Here is a 19,362-nt window from a genome sequence, read left to right on the forward strand (position 1 = left end):
GAAATTACTCTCTAAAGGTGACAAAGCCTATAGAAATTTATAGGCTTTAGGGAGGTAAGAGATCCACACGCAAAATCTCTTGGTCTGAGGAGTTTTAAAAAATGAAGTGCTGAACTAAAGGCCTGTTGGCATTGAGAGAAGGAAAAGGGAACTCTGGGCGGGAATGGCTGGGGCCTCTTTCCTTAGACTGGATGGCAGGATGGGGTGTTTCAGAGCGCAGAGCCGCCTTGGGACTGCGAGGAGGTCAGAGCCGTGGTGGCCGTGGCTGGTCCGTCCCCCCAGCCCCACCCAGTTACCTAACGAGTGTCTGCTGTGTCTGTGTCAGACACTATTCCAGGTGCTGCAGTTACAGCAGAGAACTCCAGCCACCAAGTTCCTGCTTTCACGGAGCTAACATTCTAGAGAGCGAGGGGACGACCGGCCAACAAAATGAACAAGATAGGTCTTGTCATGAGAGAGAGAGAAGTATGGCTGACCATAGGTTGTAGCCAGGGGTGGCTTTTCGGTGGCTGTGACATGAATGACACAGGGATGGACCCCGTCAAGTTCTAGGGGCTGAGAGCCCCTGGAAGAGGGAGCATTTGGATGTTACTGTTAGCATTTGGGGACATTTATTGCTGGGCTGGTACGTAGTGAGGGCCACCTAGAAACTCGCATGCGTGTTTCTGAATTATGAAACTCAGTTCTGCAAATGGACATGGGGGCCGCTTTTCCACCAGGCGTTGAGCTTAGCATCTTGACTGTCCAGGGCGGAGCGTCCAGGGCGGAGCGTCTCTGTTGTATTGCAGCTCAGTGCAGATCAGACTTCCTGGGTGTGTTAGCTTGTGTGTGTGGGGTCCAGGATAAGAAGGGGGTGGGCAGGAGCCCTTGGTGGTCACAAGTGGAGCTGTGGAGAGGACCTGTGGGAAGTCAAGTGAGGAGGGGAAGAAGGGAAGAGCAACACGTGAGGTGGGGACAGAAAGCCAGGGACATGAGGTCACAGGACACTGCTAGACAACAGGGAGAAACACATGCAGCAGGACACAGTAATGAGCCCGGGGTGGTGCCGAGTGGTGCTGAGCTTAGCCTCTGCTCTGTGCTCTCCAGACCTCCATGGAGGAGGGAGTGGAAACTTAGTGAGGTTGGGTCACTCGTCCAAGCTCACGGCCAATGAGCGGCAAAAGTCAGAACTCGAACCCAGGATTCCCATGCCTTCTTCTCTACAGAACGTGCTGCTGTTTGTCTGCTTTCACTTGTGGTGGACAACAGAGGAGAAGTGACAAGACTGGTTCCACTTAAAGTTAAAATTAGAGGAGACATTGAATAAATGCAGAAAACAGGTGGGCTTCAGTGGAGTTTGATCTCCTCACCTACCATAGCAGCTGGCAGCTGTTTCGGGCGCCTTGGCCAAAGTGGAAGGGCGGAGGCCCCGCGGTGGTGCCTGAGGATGATGGCAGACGGGCCCTGAACCTTCTGGGTGCCTGGCGGGCAGGGCGTGCGGCAGTTGGAGGTGGCAGTGTTTCTGTGGAAATACGGCCCCAGCATTAAATGCCCTGTGGCTTGCAAGCGTCTCACGGTCGACCCAAGTGAGCGTGTCCTCGTCCCCTAATGTAGCTCTCGCTGCCTTGTAGCTGAGGATGTCTGCTGAGACCGGGTGTCCCATCTCTGATGGCTGCCTGCCAAGTTACCACTTCTGCCTTTGGGGTGGTCCATTTTTGAAAGCTCAGTACAGTTTTAATATGCGTCAACGGTAGGAGTCAGAATTTTTTTTTACTTCTAATTCTGCTACTGAATTGCTCCGAATTTAGGTAAATCAGCTGGTCATTATTTTTGTTTAGTGCCTTTGATTCTTACGTTATAACCTTGTTCACAGGGAAATGATATGGATTTATTAAACATTTTCAAAGCATTTTGCAAAATTTTCACTCATTTTAGTGGATGAATTTTTAAAAATCCCAGTATGTGCCATGATAGATAACTGCTTCGAACATCATAATTGAGTGTATTTGGAAATACGCTCGTATGTTGTGCGCTGACTATACTTGGGTTGTTCTGGTTCTCCTGCCCCTATGTAAATGGAAAGGTGAGACTTGCTTAATACAGAAAAAAGGGTTGATTATGATTACGTTTTCTAAACAGTGAAAAAATGACAAGACCCTTATTGTGGTGGGTTCAGAATAGTTTTAGTTCATTTTTTAAAATTCAGTTGCAGTTTGACAATAAAGAAACAATTTGCTGTGCTTTATTTAAATGTGAATTCTAGGTTCTTTTTCTAAATTACAGATGTAATTACTGTTTTTAAAACTTATTATTTCCTGAGCAGTTTGACATTCATGTTTACAGATGAACTATTATGTGTGATCTTAAATGTTCATAGGTGAGTGACAGACAGGAGAGCATGGTTTTATATTTGGAGTTGCTTCTGAAGAACTGAGAAACTGGATAAACACTCCAAGAACACCATTTTGCAGGTTAAAATGAATAGACATTTCTTTGAGGTGAAGGTTGTGTGGAGAGTGGAGAGTTGTAGTGTCAGGTAGACTAGCGTAGTGCGCTGTGTCTGTTCGTATTGTACGTGCTGCCAAGGACTGTTCTAAAGTTTGGTTTTATTAATGTTGGTACTTGGTTGACATCGTTTGAGGAAGCTGAACCACATGGAGAAGGAAGAGTTACTCGAAAACACTGTTGTTTCTCAAACTCAAAAAGATAAACGTTGAAAGCAGCCATTTTTCTTTTTTACCACTCATATTAAACGCGTGCCAGACATTACAGGAGAACTTGGCTGAAATTGTTCATTATGATGTATTTTGATAAGGACATTTGACATTTATCTGCACATCGTGTCATTATGTTTGGAATTCTGCTTTGTGTTGACGGTGACCGTGACAGCAGTTACGCGTTTCCTGAGCACGTCTGGCCAGTGCCGAGCGTTGTGCTTGGTGTTCCATGTCCTAATGGTCTGACTTGAAATGTGTTGGTCTACGACGCTGTGAAAGTGGTAACGCATTCAGTAGAAACTGGGTAGGGCACGTTGTGGCGTCCGGTAGGTTAAGTGCTTTCTGAACTGAGACATTTTCGATTTACAGTGGGTTTCCCAGGAGGTGACCCCATCGCAGGTCGAGGAGCCGTCTGTACGGCATTGTTAACCCCCCCAGTGGCCCCGCCAAGCAGTGAGCATTGTCATCCTTCGTAGAGGAGGAAAAATGCTCAGAGGGATTCTGTGGTTTGCCCACGTTCATCCAGCTACTCAGTTACTTGGCTCCGCCTTGCCTAAATCGTTTTTATTCGTAATGTTCTCAGTAGGACAGTGTTTTACAAGGTTTTGCCAATTAGCCAAGATAAGTTTTCACTACTTACTTTAATCCTAGATAATAAGGCAGTCTAGTGTGATTAAACGAAGTCTTGTATTGGAAAGCTAAGATATGGTGAGAACTAATGCCTGCATTATTGCTTTGGGGGTTTATGGATTGAATAGATTTATTATTTTCCTTTGAGCGCCTCAAATAAACAATTTTTAAAAACACTTAACAGATGGGGGCAGCCGGTCAGCTGGTTAGAGCCGTCAGCTGGTTAGAGCGGTCAGCTGGTTAGAGGGCAGTGCTCTTAACAACAGGGTTGCCACTTGTTAACAACAAGGTTGCCAGTTCGATCCCCGCATGGGCCACTGAGCTGCGCCCTCCACAACTGGATTGAAACAACTGCTTGACTTGGAGCTGGTGGGTGGGGGTGGGTGGGAGGACCCACACTTAAAAACCGAAAACAACACTAACAGATTACATTTTATCCCTTGCTAGCTGTTGTCTAAGTGTTCTTTTAACAACATGTTTGTCAGGTTGGGCTTTGGGCGTTGTTGTAAGTTTTATATTATTTTTGAAATCTGCAGTGCTGATGGCGGGGGCTGAGTCCCAGATAACAGAGCTCCCTCATTTGGTCTTCCTGGTGATTGCAAGAAGCCAGTGATGGTCAGCTTCCTCTTCTGCAGTGTTGGTCTGTTGAGAATGGCCAAATGTTGAGAATTTCTGAAATAAATAGAATTTTTTAAGTTGCCATTGAACTGAGAATTATGGATCATGAACATATTTTAATTAACATATACTCTAAAAATTAACTCTAGAAATTGTAAGTACAATTCTGATTTGTTTGTGGATATAATTGGGTGAAATCGTGTTTGTTGTTAGTTTCTTTCATTGTCTTATGACGTGACACTAATAAAAGATAGGGGCTTTTGTTTTGTTTTGTTTTGTTTTGTCAAATGCTCACTGGGGGATGCATAGCTTTTTATATTTTCCTTTTTCCTTTACGAGGAAATCATTTGAACTGTTTGAAGTAGTCAGTATTTCTTAAGAGGTTTTGTTTGCTGATAAAGCTGTTCCTATTCTAGCTGCTTGACTCATTCCTGAGAAAAAGCATGAAAGGAAGCAAGAACGAAAAGAAGTTGCCCTAACCTGTCCATGTGTGCTCTTGAATTTTCCTAATGAGGGGCAGGGGTTGATTTCTTCATTGTATTTATCTCACAGTAAAGTCTTCAGAATATGTGTGTATAACATTTTTAGAACTTCTTGAATTTTTAACAAAATGTTGAAAGTTTCTACCTGAAACTTGTACTGAGAGTTCTTTATTCTGTTGTTCCTTTAAGATTTAGTAAGTCCCTATCAGCCCTCCCTCCCACCCCCACGCCTCAAACACACGTCGTCGGCTAGTCAAAACTGCTGTGTAGTAATCTGTTTTCATTTTTCAAATTTCTTGGGCATTTTCCTTTCTGTTCTACCCTGTTCTCTAAAAATTAGGAAGCAGTAACGTTTAAAAGGTTAAAACTTGGTGCATGTATTAAGGGAAAAAAGTCCTGAGGGATTATGGGTAAGAGACTAGAAAATTTTCAGCGTTCAGAAACATTATTGTAGCCGTTTACTCTTCTCAGTTTTGTGTTTATGATCCTGAAATTTAAAAATATTTTTGATGGAAGTGTTAATCTGGTAAATGTTGTATAGTTATTTTAAAAGTACTGTATTAATATATTTTTAATACACAAAGAATATTTGAATGATTTCAGAAGCAAGAGATGTGGTCTAATGATAAATATTGTATGTGTGTGGTGTATAAAAATACTAATTTCTAAAATAAGAGTATGATATCTAAAATCCTTGCTAATTTGATACTTTCAAAACTTTCACTTTTATGTTTTTATTGGTTTAATCAGTGTCTGAATGACCGAAACCTAATTTCACTCTTAATGAATTAGCTGTGTATTGCCAGTTATGTATAGTTGCAGAGGATTGTCTTTGCTTTGGTTAAAAAGAAAAGCAGTCAATACAACAGGTTAAAATCTTCCCCTCCTTAATTTCTGTTAAAGCTATAGTGATAAAGTCTTTTTTCTTGTACTTAGAATCCTAACTCTTGATGCAGTCTTTTGTAGGTTTCCTAAGACATCACATGCCACAAAAATGAAGGCAAACTGGTTTGTTCACCCGTGTTTAGAACCCCTAAACCAAATTATGTGCGGTGTCTGAAGTTGCAGTGCGGTTTAGACTGGGCAGCAACTGATTGCCATGCCTTTTGTTCTTTGGCTTCTTCCGTTCAGTTGTCATTCTCTTGCCAATTTGAGGGGTAGAATGTGCCTTTCTGGTCCTGTAGACTGTATTTTTTGTTTTTAACATATGAGATTGTCAGAAGCTGTTTTTCCATGGAATAAAGAGACTGCTGGTTTTACGGAGAATGAGGTCCCTGTGAGGACCCAGGGCTCCCCTGCCCCCCCATTTTCTGTGGTGGCACCTGCGCTGTGAACGTGATATTTGGCACCAGTGGGGACCTGAGTCTTCTATGCCTCTCCACCAGGTTCAGGCTGCAGGCAGCACGTGCCGCTGGTTAGCTGCAGTTTTCATTTTTTCCACATGGAACAATCTTCTCTGTTTACACATTAGAGATTGTAATTTGGTAGGATTTACACTGGAGTTGAAATTGCAGTTTCCCTCTCACTGGCATCCAAAACAAATAATAAAAAGGAATAACTATCAACAGTCTCACTTTTGGTTGGAATTTTGAACAGGGACTTAAAATTCCAAATTTGCTTGTTTTCAATTTTATTAGCTGCTAAATGTATCATCACAGGAAATACCTTTTCCTTGCTAGGTGTGATCATAGGAATATTTCATAACAACATCAAATTTGAAGCTGAATAAATATCTATTTGCAGTTTTGATTCCTTCAAAATGATAAATTCAGGCTAGAAAATAAATCACTGTCTGTATGCCAAGGTAAATTAAATTCATGGTTGCTGTAGAGTGTAGAAAATAGAATCAAGAAAAGTTGATGCTTAGCTAGTTCTGACCCTCCTCAGTTTTAGAGAGAGAGGGCTTCTAAATCTCATGGACAATTATCAAAAAGTGTGTGGAATTGGTCAACTTTGTTTTCATAGTGAACGATTGTTGTAACCGTTACTCCCCTCACCCCAACTACAACTTCAATTTCTATGCTAAAGCACATGAAAAACAAACAACTACCCAAAGTTTTTACTAATGGGGTGGAAGTATCCTGCTCGGGCTTCACTATTCCTTCTGTATTAAATAAACTTGATCGGTGCTTTGCAAAGGGATAACTTGTTTAAAATGAACCTGAAATATGTGTGTATGTTGGGTAGAGAAAACTGCTGCCCCAGCTCTGCCTTTGGTGCTGGGAGCTGTACCCTATGTGGATTTGATTGTGACATGCTGGCACATACCCTGGGAATTACGAGGCCAGATTCAAATCCCAGTTCCACCAGTTAGTAGCAGTGTGGCTTTGGATGGGTTACTCTCTTTGTCTTGATCAGTTTACCTATCTGTAAAATGGGGACAAGACCTATCTTGCAGGGTTGCTGTGAGCCTTGAGCGAGAGCCTCATAGGAACATGTGTGGCACACTGACCTCGGTTCATTCCATTGTTATTGGCGGGCACTGGCAGAATTAGTTCTGTGATAACACTGCCTGACCTTTTTATCTTACCATGGCACTTTGGGATTTTAAAAAGAATGAACAGTTTCAATATCTAATGTATCCTTTTAAAATTCATACGTGAATGAAGTAGATTGCAAATTAGGTAAGAGGGAAGAGCTGCTTTGGATTTGCAACTGGACACACGTCACGAGACTGGATTATGCCTCAGGTGCTAGACACCTGCTGCTCTTCTAAAAGCTGTCTTGTTTCACTAGTTACCCAAACGAGGACACCGGTGGCTGTATAGGTTGGTAGATTAGATAACTCTTGGAATTTGATTCGTTGCACGGGCCTGCACAGAAGTAGACATGTTTCTCTATTTGCTAGTTGCCCAAATGGTTTACTATTTTCTTCCTGCTCTTCTCTTACACTGATATGCTCCAAACCACTCATGGCTCTACTGTTACAATCAAATTTTAGGCAGGTGACATTTTGGATGAATTTTGGATACATTTTCTTAGATGTTAAATTATCAGACAGCCTTGAAAGTAACTGTGTGGGAGCAGTTTCAGTGCCATATGTGATAGGTAAGGAAATCTTGTCAGTTTACATTCTTTTGCATGTGAAATCAGGAGGAAATAAAAGTGAAAGAGCCATTTTCTTAGAAGTTACTGATTAAGATGACGATGCCAGTATGAAGGAAACAAATGTCCTGATTATCTGTGCAGCATTTTTATTGAGCAGGCTGCGGATTCGGCGGTTTTTCAGGGATCACACAGGAGTATTCCTGTCGATACACACATTACAGGAACTCACCACTCGACTTTGTAATAATGTAGGCGGTCCCTGAGCCCCCATATTTTGTGTTTGTCAATTTGTGACTTTCTGAGGATGGGAGCCTCAGGTGTTACGTGATTTTCAAAGGGGTCTTAAGGCTTCTTCCCCCAAAGATTAGGACCCCCTGAAGTATGAACTAGTATGTTTAATTTTAAAAATTAAGCAGAGACAGCAGCAATAAAATCAGTGGGTTACAGACTTAAAAAGTGAAGTGTACTCACAACTGCTGTTTGAGCCTTTATAATACATGTTGATGGGGACATTAGTGGGTGTTTGCCAGCATTCTGTCTTCTCTCGGTTAAACTTCTGTCCTCGTTGGATTGTACATTTCCATAATGATATCTGGGTGGGATCGTGTGAATTGATGTAGAACAAATGAACGAAACAAATGGGTGAGTTCGGAATTGTTAGTGGGAGCAGCATGTCATTGTCTTCATAAGAAGGAACATATGCTGACAATTTAGACTTGTAGGCGTGGGGTTTCTGTAATTTGTGTAGTAGAGTCTACTGTGGCTAATCCTTACAATGGATTCATTTATTGAGTCTGTCAGACACTGGGCAAAGTTCTTTATCTACATCATCTCACTTTCTCTTCTGGACGACAGTATCAGGTAGTTATCAGCAGTGTCATAGTGAGTTGCCATCTGCCCTGAACAGGATTATTTCTCATTAATCCAGTTGTGGCCCAAGGTTGCGCGATCAAGTTTCGGGTTTGTGAATTTCAGTTATTGTGGGCTTCTGTTCTTTGAGGACCTGTTTTATTGAGTGCCACCCCAACACCTGGGAGGGAGAGGAGAGCCCAGTCCAGGAGTGTCTTGCTTTAGTTAGGGTCAGCTCTTTGCAGGGAAGATGTGTGACCCGGGGGACACAGGAACCTTGGGGAAGCAGGTAAATCAGTGACTGGGTTGAGAGTTGAGCCCTTGCCTCCCAGCGTGGACACTGGACGAGGAGGCAGCTGTGCTTCAGACCATAGCTCTTTGTAAGCCCTTCCTTTCTGGGGGAATTATTGTACCCCCATATTGCGAAAGAGAAGCAGCATCATCAGTGCAGGACAACATGGGGCAGTCCCTGGAGACCAGCACTGAGTAAGATTCAGTGTTTCTAGAAGGCTGCGATCTCAGTGCTGGAGCCTGCTAGAAAAGCTGGAGGGCGGGACCTGAGGAGTAAGGAGGGCCCCTGCAGCTCCCTGGGCGTCCTGCTGCGCCTGCTGGGTGGCTTTTGACTTCACGTTCCCCACCCCCATCTCTCTCTCTCTCTTTATATCACGTTATGTCTCTTTCCCTCCCTTCCTTTGCCTTCTCCCCTCTGGCCTGCTTTCTTCCTCCCTCCTTCTTTCCCTTCCCTTAAAAAATTTTTTTTTAATGAAATACAGCTTTTCGGGGACATTTTTTCCACTCAAAATTTGCTCTTGTTGACATTGGTAGGGTCTTTCTTCAAAGGGGCTTGCTTTCCCCAAAGTTAGACATACAACTTCAAATTTAAATTCCTTTGGGGCAGACATCTTTGTAGTAGAATATAGGAATTCCCTGTAGCTCTTCACAAAGTGCCTTGTAGATAATAAGCACCAAGAAAATTGATCAAAATTCTTCTACTTCCCCATTATTCCAGAAACTTGACAAAATATGTAGGGGGAAAAATTTTAATCTAGCAAAAATAGTGAGCTTGGACTAAATTTGAATAGTACTGTAGTCTGATGTAGGCTAGTATTTCAGAGAATGAGATGTGTTAAGTAGGCTAGGCATTTGCTTTTAGGTGGAGATGTATAAAAAAAAATCTAGAATTGAATCTAAATGTAATTTTTATTTAAAAAATTACTTTGTTTACCTTTTAGTTTCATTTCTGCTTCTTGAGTCTGAAAGGTGGCTTTGGCATTTAGTTTGGAGTTTGTCAAAGGTGAGTTGGTGCCAGCTTGTGCGCATGTGTCAGTGCGGAGCCGGCTACCCCTTCTGGAGTGACTGGTACTCCAGTTCCTGAGCAGATAGAGGCACAGCTGCTGGCCGGAAGGGGCTGGAGGATGGTCGAGGTCTTGGACACATGGGAATGAGATCACCTAGCTGTAATCATGATGGGTCTTAAAAATGATCCTGGAATGAAAGTGTCTCATTTCACGGTAAATTCAAGGGACTAGGTAGTTTAGTATTATCTCTGTAAGTTCTCTTGTTTTTATAAATGAATTTCTTAAACCTCTACCAAAATATGGCATATTCAAATGCCATTGTCTAATTTTTGCATTTTAGGAGAAGCAGAATAAAAGCTAGTGGAACGGTGATCATGACGATCACAGTTGACTGCCAAAACATTGACCCTGGCTGGAGACCTGGGAGGCACTCAACATGATTGTTTCAGTTAGATTTCTGATTAAATAATGATGGGTGCAATAACCAAGTGCAGCGAAACAAGAAGATTAGGAGGCGTGTGGCTGTTCAAAAGGAGGAGACAAATTAATTGTTTTGTTTGAAGTAATGCTATGCATAGGAAAAGAGTTGAAGGGTATACACCAAAAGCTAAGTGGTAATTTGAATGCTTAATCAGTTTTGACTATTTAATAATGTCTGTTATGAATATTTTAAATCTCTTAAATTTTTGTAGCCTCGTGTCTTGTGGATTGGGAGTTTCAGAGGATAGGGTTTTTTCCCGGACACTTATACTGGGATGTACAGGTAGAAGTTGGAAAACAAATACTTCAGCAAGACATTTTGCTGTGCAGACAGAGGAGAAAGTCGGGCCTTCTCCAAATTGTACTTTTATAAAATTACATATGGTCATCTCAACCAAGAGAAACACTTTCAGCTTTCTCATTAATTTTGCACTTGTAGGTATTTTTTAAAAATCTCTCATATAATTTTTGCATAACATAACCAACTGTTTATCGAGAAAACCTAGAAAATACGACCAGGTAGGGGAGCAGGTACTGTACCCTCATCAGCATCTCATCAGTGGGGCCACCTGCCAGCGCCTCAGTGTGGGCCTCTCAGTTTACATTCATGGATACACTCAGGCTGAGTTTATTAACCAGTGATGTGGTTTGACCATTGTCCCTGTGAGCATTTCTGAAAACAAATGTAAAGAATGAATTTTCAGTGTTCCTTCACAGAGTCTATCTAGATTTTACTTCCTAAAAATATTTTTAAACTAAATTTCGTAGTTAAGTCATCTGGAATACAGTACTGTAAAAGTTATCATGGGCTATGAGACGGAAAAAATGGCTTTCCTTTTAGTGGGGACTAACCAGTTCTCAAGGGTGTGGCTGTCCCCTCTGTTGTAGGGGATTGCCAGGCACTTGGAAGAAACCCCCTCCCCACGCAGTTCCCGTCCTGGTTGGTTCGTCCACGAGGGACGGATAAGCTGAACTTGAATGAAGTCCTGTACTTCGTCGTCGCCAATGCACTTTTTATGAGGAAGGTTTTCAGACTTGAGATGTTTTTTCCCTGAAAATCCATGAGAAGAACCCTGGAAATTAAAATAATTATAAAACAACAGGCGAGACACTTGTTTAAGTTTCAGAGGTATTGAGTTGGTCTCTAAAATCATTTTGTTTATGCCTCAAGATCTTTTGAGGTTGTAAAGAGCATAAGGAAATTTAGTGCTTTCTTAATCTGAATTTACTGAAGTTTATTTCTAGTATTTGGAATTACCCAGTCAAAGCCACTAAAGCCCGTTTTAGAGAAATTAAAAACGCCCTTCAGATATGCTCCCATCAGCCTGACATTTGGAGGAGCTGGGAGCCGGAGCCTCGCTCGTGGCAGCCAAGGCTGTGTAGCAGGACCAGGCATTCCAGGAATTTATACTGAGATCTGCAGCACCACAGTATCCAGAACTTTTCCATTGTTTCTGTTGGAAGCAAAGCCTAGAGCCCTGTTTTAATACCATGAACAACTTAAAACTGGAGAGGTTTTGTTTTTATAATTTGCCTCTAGGTTACAGACAGTTCTTGGTAAGTTTAGCTACAAAAAAACCAAAAAGATTTGAAATTATACCGAAGGAGCTTAACAGATTTTTTTTTACTATGAAGTACATTTCGCAGTTACTTTACATGTAAAAGAAATCTATAGATCGTGTGTAGTGTATTACTTTCATAAACACCAACTGTAACGGTGTGTTACTGCTTCCGATTTCTCTTTCAAACACCTGGATGATAGCCTAAGGCCCCGAGTGGCTTGTTTACCCACTGATCTCACCCTGGCCTGCTGTGAGGGCCACTCTGGTCATCTGATGAACATGTCCACCCCCTGTGCTGTTCTGTCAGTCCTGCTGCCCCCGGTTTCCCGATTGTCCTGTCAGTGGCTTTTGATGACCAGGGTACCTAAGTCAGTGTCTTCTTTTTTTAAAGTGTACGTTAGGTATTCAGATGGACTGTCAGTTCCTTGTGAAAAACTTACATGTCCATTTCCAGCTTCTCTCTGCTCATCCCACCCACTGCAGAATGGTCACCAGCTGTCAACAGCTGCGCCGTAACTCTGACTGCCCTGTACCAGCTCACACACAGCATCATTTTGGTCATTCTTCAAGCAGACAACTTTGTTGTTTCCCAGTGAGTCACTTTCCTTACTACCGTATCTGTCAGAGTGCGTGGGTTTTTTTTTTTTCAATTCTGTAAAAAGTCGTTGAACATGAACTTCATGCTTTTTCCCCAGTTAAGCTTTTCTTGCTTTCAGAACTCGGACTTACTTCCCTAAACCAGACACCCCTGTGCTTACATCAGTGCCATGCTGGCCTGCTGTCCGAAAATCACACCCTTGCTTTCAGAAATTCAAAGGAATATATAACACCTTTAAGTATTTATGTTGATTTTCTCAAACTTGTCTGAAATACACATGGCACTGTTAATTCTCTTTTTTAAGGGTGAAATTAGAACCCAGAAAGTCACTAACAAGGGTGCTAGAACACAATGAATAGAATAATGAATTGGGTGGGAATAAAAAGTCTTAGTTTTGTTACAAACTTGCTGTGAGATTTAGGCAATTCATGTAATGAGATAGAACTCAGAGAGGTGTGTTTGGGAAGCCGACGGAGACCATCTTTAAAGCTGCTTTTGCGCCAAATCTTAGCCACCTTCTCTCTCTTACCTTTCAGTGAAACCCTTAATTATTCCATGTCTATTCCATTCTCTAAGGTAATACCCTCAGCTTAGCTGAATACTTTGTAGAAGCCTTTCTTCAACCTCGTATGAAAGCGTGCTTCAGGTTCCTATGAGGGACCCTCTCATTTAGGGGTAGGAAGAAGAGGAAGATTTTACGAAAGAATGGTCACAAAAGGAGGAGATTCTAGATGATAGTGCCCGAAGGCTGGGGAGAGCAGTTTTAAGAATGTAAGACCCACCAGGCTGTCAAACGTGAAGGAGAAACTTGGGGCAAAGGAAGGCCAGAGAAGTTTTGGATTTTGTAATTATGTGATCCGAGGTAACCGTGGGAGGTGGAGTTGCAGTGGAGTGGAGAGGAGGAAAGTCCAGGTGCAGGGATCCAGGGCTGGGTGCAGTGGTGAGGACCTGATGGCCACAGGCACGACCCAGCTTTTGGGGAGCTGGTGTCTGTCCCTGTGCAGGGCAGCCCATCTCCAAGACGTCTCGTGGAACCGCTGTGCCGCTCGCGGGTGGGGCCCTGCCTGGTGTGGAGTCAGCTGGCTGTCTGAGTAAGGTGGTGAACTCCCAAAGATTGGGTTGTCCCGTCTCCGTGCACTGAGACTGAATTCGGGTTTATGCTTGGGAATCGCATAGCTCCCCAGTGAGGAGGCAGCGCATGTCGAGTTTCGTATGGTTCTAAATTTAATGTCTGTAAATCACCAAATGCATGAGCCTTCACTGTCATGATGAATTTTTAATTTAACTTGAACAGGCATCTAGAATTTTGCATTCCCTCTGATGCGTGGACATTTTTAAGTGAAACAATATTCTCTAGAATTTCCTAGTGTTTGTCCACTTTATTAGAAGAGTAGAACATAGTCCCGAACTTATTCATGTGATGCTTGAGGCAGTTTGGGTTTTGCTCCTTGCAGCCCAGGCAGCAGCAGTATAATGCTGCATTGTCTTTACAAAGTGGTCATTATGGCTGTCAGGTTTCTCTGGATGGCAGCGACTTCACTAGAAAATCCCATTTTATGGATACTGTTAATGGTGAATCATATTTGCTTAGATTGGGTTCTGTTGACTGATACTTGTTTCTAGCATAAGATAAAATTGAAATGGAAAAAAATTTGCATCTCAATTTGATGGTTCCTTTTTCTATAAATGCAGAGGAAGTCTTTGTACTAAACACTTTCATTTGCCCTTGACAAAGTGAAATAATGGGTATAAAGTGCTTTGTAAAAGAATAAGAGACTCATTATGCCATTTTTGGTCTCAAGAAATAGATGTAGCAGAAAGAGCACTTACAGCGTTATCATCCTTGGGTTTTAATTCTGACTAGAGTTTGAGCAGATGACTTCGCATCTCTGGTCCTTGGGTATCTGTAAACTGAGAGGCATGGATGGGACTTGGGAATCTTCTAGCAGAGTGGTACGTAAGTGCTAAGAGCTTCAGTTTTACAACCTGGGCATGGCACAGACCTGCGAGTAAGTATATCACATCCTATCCCCAACTAAGAGCACAAGATTTTTTTTTTTTTTTTTTTTGGTGAAAACCTTGGTGCTAGATAACTGCTGTTTTCCTTCTGTTTCATTCAGTTTTCTTCATCTTTATGTGTGTATTTCTTTTCCTTATATGCACAGTTTTGTCCTGTCCTTCATTATGTTCTTTGTCATTTCCATTTCACTTTCCTTGTGTTTCATTCCTGTATCTTTCTTGTTTAGAGCAAGTGGAGCACGCAGCTGGCAGTAGCCTCTGTGTAGGACCCTTCAGGAACCTGATGGTAAGTGCACACGTGTACTTACCAGGCTCCCAGCGGGCTCTGCGGGACCAGCTCTCGAGGCGCCTCCTGCCTCACAGAAACTAACAAGTGTCTTGTCCCCTTTGTAAAAGTTGTCGTTCAGGTTATTTTTGGTTATAGGCTTGTTTGTGTTTTTCCTTTAATTTGATTACATGTAGAATAGAAACCAAGTATGGGGAAGGAGGGCGGCGGAATGTACTGATTTAAGGAAATGTAGTAGGTTCCACCCCTGTTACTGCAGTATTTGGCTTTGTGAGTGACCCTACCCGGACCTAAGTGAGTCAGGACACCCAGCTTCTCATTGCTGCCCCTTAGACTGAGGAATCCCTGTGGGGCCCTGCTCTGCAGTTTCTCTTGCAAAATAGCAGGGAGGAAAGGTGATTTCAGTATCTCCTTGTATCTCTGTGGTTCTCATGGGAAGTAGCTCGAGTGTTAGATGGTTCTGATAAAGACTGAGAAAATCGTCTCGTGTCACATAATCTCAGTTCCATGAATGAAGATAGATTCATGAGAGATGATGTGTTTCCATCATAAACTGAGTCTATCAGTCATCACCAAAAGGTACTTTGGAGGTAAATTTAATTGTTCTATTCCTTCGTCTTGTAATAAATGTACAGATTGCAGAGCCCCATATGTCTTTAGTGACCCATGCTTGTGTCCAATATTAAATCGGTTTATCCCAGTAGTTCTTAATCTGGAGAGCTCCCCACCCCCATCCAGGCATTGGGCCATGTCTGGAGACTTGTGCTTGTTACAGCCCTAAGGGCGGTGGTGCTACCCCTGGCTGGGATCTAGTGGTGGGGGTCGGGCGCTGCTCCACATCCTCCGAGCCTCAGGCAGCCCCACGGCAGCTTGATCTGACCCCGTGTCACATGTGCTACGGTGGCGATGTCCTGGTATCCGGCCTGTAGCAGCCTGTGGTGGGAAAGTTGTTAGCCTTCTGAATAGGATGCAGATGTCTCCACCACAAGTGACTTCTCTTCACAGGGAGTCAGGGTTTCCTGGTTGTGGTTTTGACAGAGGGCAGTGGTGGCGGCCAGGCACTTGTCACTGGTTAGGTTTGCTGAGTCCAAAAATAGACGTTTGACATCTAGTGTCAATTAGGTGTTTCTTTTAGGCAGGGAATGAAACTTTAAATAGCACTTACACCTTTTAGTAAATCCGTGATATCATTCTGAGTACAGATTAATGAATGGTATTATTAAAGTTGTACTTTGCTTTCTTATATGTCTAGAAATCTCATACTCTTTACTTATTGGCCAACTTGAGCAGTTGCAGAAAATCTTTGAATTGCTTTTGCAAGGGATTGTATTGACATTTGTATTTCTGTTAAATTTTACAGTGTGACTTTTTAATGTATGTAAAGTTTATGCATAAGAAGGCAAGATTTAGACCGTATCTCCATTTTCATGTTTTTCGAAAGCTTCTACCTGCACAAAATAGAAAGTAAGAGTCAGTTAGGAGAGGGTCATATTCTTTGGCCCGTTAAGGGTACGTGAGGTGCTGATGTCCTATGACATGTCTTCATCCAGGGAAAACCTTTTCTGAATGCAACTTTTGAATTAAGCGTCTGAGGGCAGCAGGAGCCCCATGACACGGATCTGAGGAGCCGGGAGCTGCACGACTCGAGCGGTTACATGAGGACCCAGTCATTGGTGTTTGCGTTGTTTACTCCCCGTAATCTGATGGACTGGGCGCCACACATGGGAGGGCATGTGTCATGGTGAGGATAAGAAAACTGGTTGAAAGGATTAGAATCCAAATTCCCTTAAGCATAACTGGATTCCTCAGGAGCCCATGTCATCATCAGATTGACGCTGAGTGCCGTTGACAAAGGGAGAAAGACTGGAGAAAGGGAGAAAGAGGAGGCGATTTCTTGCAGCGTGATGTGACGTGTTTGCATGGCCTTGCCCCTTGCAGAGGGGATTGGTTCATGATCCTTCCACCTTGGAGACATGAATTGACCTCTGCTCTCTCCACACCAGCATGTGGTTCCAGTGAAGTCATGCTTGTGTCCTGAGTTCCATTTTAGCTGCCTGTGGAAATGAATGGACTGATAGGAAACTTATCTTGAGTGAACTCCTACATAGTAGTTGCAGAAAACTTCCGTTTTCTTATAAGCTGAAGATTCAGGGATTTAAAATTTGTTTTTGAAGACTAACATTAAACGGCTAGTTATTAACTATTTTATACTTCTTCTCCTATGGTAGCTCTTAAATATTTATCAGAATATGGTGGTATTTGGGGGATTAATATTTGCTTTGTTGTAATTGATGTTTCTATTTTTAATCATCATGATTTTTGCAATGATATTTTATGTCTCTGACCCCGTTTTTCATGTTATCTATATTTTAGTTAATTGTGCTGCTCTCTGGTGAGCAGCACAATTCTTGGGTAGGGAGAATGCCATTTCTGGGAAGCTGGGAGTGGTTTCTAGTTTGTAATTTTACCAGTTCAGAGAGAAAGGTGGCAAGAGGCTTGCTCCGAAAGAGCAGGGACAGCTCTGGGAACTTTTGAGGCCTGGTTAAAGAGAGCATTGAAGAAAGAGAAGGAAACTGTTTGGGAAAGATGAAGAGGAACTTACTCTGAATCTGAAAACGGAAAAGCAAAAGCTACCAGGCACGGAAACTTAAAATGTAAAAAATGGCACAGAAGGATCACAGAGTCTGGTAAAATCCCCAAGACGGGGCTTCTGTGCCTTCGGTGGTAGTACCTTCTGCAGAGAATTGTTTTTCCTGCTGAGTATCTTCGTGACTTGAACAGCTCACTGTTCCAGCTTGTCAGAAATGTGCTCATTTTTATCTTATCTTCTGAACTGTGGTATCAATTGGAATGCAGTTAGTGTGTCCTGAAGTCCATCCTCCAAATTGTTAATGAAATACTGAATTCTATTGGACCCACCAGAGGCGAGTCCCTCAGGACGCTGAGTGCTGTCTCGGCTGACAGGGAATTATTCATCCTCATGCTGCATTCGATGTTTGAGCCATTGTGCACGTGTGTCCTTTGCAGTGCAGCACAATCTCTTTCTCTTGCTTTACTTTGACAATTATCGATATTTAATGTTTTCCGCTGATGTGCTTCTGACAAATAAGCAGACTTCTGCCAGTCCCTGTTATGTGTGTATTGAAACTCAGTGCTGTTACCTAATTTTCCTTTGACACCAATATTGCTAACTTTTCTAGAAGATACAGTGGTACCTTGGTTTTCGAATGTAATCTGTTCCGGAAGACCGTTCGAGTTCTGAAACATTTGAAAACCGACACACGGTTTCCCCATAGAAAGTAATGCAAAATGGATTAATCCATTCCAGACCTTTAAAATCAACCCCTAAAACTGCATATTTAGCATGAATTTTGCTATCTAATGATACCATCGATCCATAAAATTTACGGCGTTCGTAAACCGCAATGTTCGTCAACGGAGATGTTTGAAAACTGTGGTACCACTGTATTATCTGTTAGTTTGATAGCTATTATAACTACGAGGGAACTAATGACCCACATTCTCAGAAATACAGGATTAACAGGATTAATGGGTTTCTTTTTTTTCTCTGACATGACTTAAAAGTATTCACATTTATCATCTGTTCCTTTCTTTAGGAATTTGAACTGATAGTTGCCTAGAATTAGACAGTTTGCTGTGATTGGATTAGTAATTCACTTTCAAGAATTCAGGATAATAGTAAGTGAATGAATGAATGAATAAATACATATTGTGTTTCAGGGAAGAAAAAACCCCAGGAAAATAAAAACAAAGGAAACAAAACCGAAGACATACAGCTGAAGACAAGTGAGCCAGATTCCACTTCTGCAAATATGAGAGATTCTGTGGAAGGTAAGCTTGGGTATTGGGATTGGCATGATTTGGATTGTGTATCACCAGTTACTTTAATTTTGTATGTCTTTGGAATGTCCTTCTGAGAATCATCCAAGAACTCTTAAGGGTTCGACAGGAAAAGGGCCTCTACGTTTAATAGGGGGAACTGAGCTTCCCACATCAAACCTCCCCTTCAAAAAATTATTAAAGACCTTCCTTGTTAAAAATGAAAAGTATTCCCTGGTTAAAATAAAATGAAACATCCTATGTGTTGGCGTTTATAAATTCTAAAGTTCAAAACCATCAAAACAAAGCTATGGGGACAGAAGTCAGACTGGCAGGGACATGAGGTTTCTGGGGTGTAGTACTAGTCCATCACTGATGTGTGGGTGGGCACGTTGGTGTGTTTACTTGTTAAACATTTGGTCTTGCTCTATACTTACAATTTCTACACCTTAGGTATGTTTTTACTTCAGTTAAAAATTACTTATGTAAACACCTTTGATTTTAGATACCAGAATGAAAAATGTGAGAATGACAAGTGTTTCTGTTTTTTGTTAGAATATAAATTCCTGTTTTGGCGCTTGGTGTTTCTCCCCACAAAACTATTTTCTTTACGGTCTCTTCTGAGGGTTAATATTTTAGGTCCTCCATAATAGAAGAGCTGAGAGAGGCCTAGATTGAAAGTTAATCAGAAAGGCAGATGGCTGGGTGCTCATCGCAGTTGAGCCACCATAGTTAGGCTGCCATTGTTAGAAAGGAGGGAGCTATGTCTTAATTTGTTATGTGTCCGGTTGATGCAGAGACTGGAGCTTGCTCAAGAGTTGTTTATAGTGACCCAAAGAGGTGAATTTCAAAATGTAGGCAGTGACTCAAGAAACAATTGCAGGGAAAAAAGACCAACAAAGTATTTTGGATGCCTTTGAAGCTATTTTATTAGCACTGTTTGGGTGATGACATTT

The 19,362-nt window shown here is 42.1% G+C and overlaps 1 protein-coding gene across 4 annotated transcripts in view; it reads left to right on the forward strand.

The window, feature by feature from the left end:
• The window catches only part of PRDM2 (PR/SET domain 2), a 112,715-nt gene that overhangs the window by 53,111 nt on the left and 40,242 nt on the right, over window positions 1-19,362 (forward strand). For 3 of the 4 annotated variants that reach the window (XM_033113400.1, XM_033113401.1, XM_033113402.1), the window contains one exon: window positions 18,308-18,418. In XM_033113400.1, the coding sequence (XP_032969291.1) occupies window positions 18,308-18,418 (111 nt within the window). Of the gene's footprint in view, window positions 1-14,507; window positions 14,567-18,307; window positions 18,419-19,362 lie in introns of all 4 variants that reach the window. The other variant, XM_033113403.1, reaches the window with a different exon arrangement.

This window comes from Rhinolophus ferrumequinum, chromosome 9 (assembly GCF_004115265.2).
Source record: "Rhinolophus ferrumequinum isolate MPI-CBG mRhiFer1 chromosome 9, mRhiFer1_v1.p, whole genome shotgun sequence".
Classification (NCBI taxonomy): Eukaryota; Metazoa; Chordata; class Mammalia; order Chiroptera; family Rhinolophidae; genus Rhinolophus; species Rhinolophus ferrumequinum.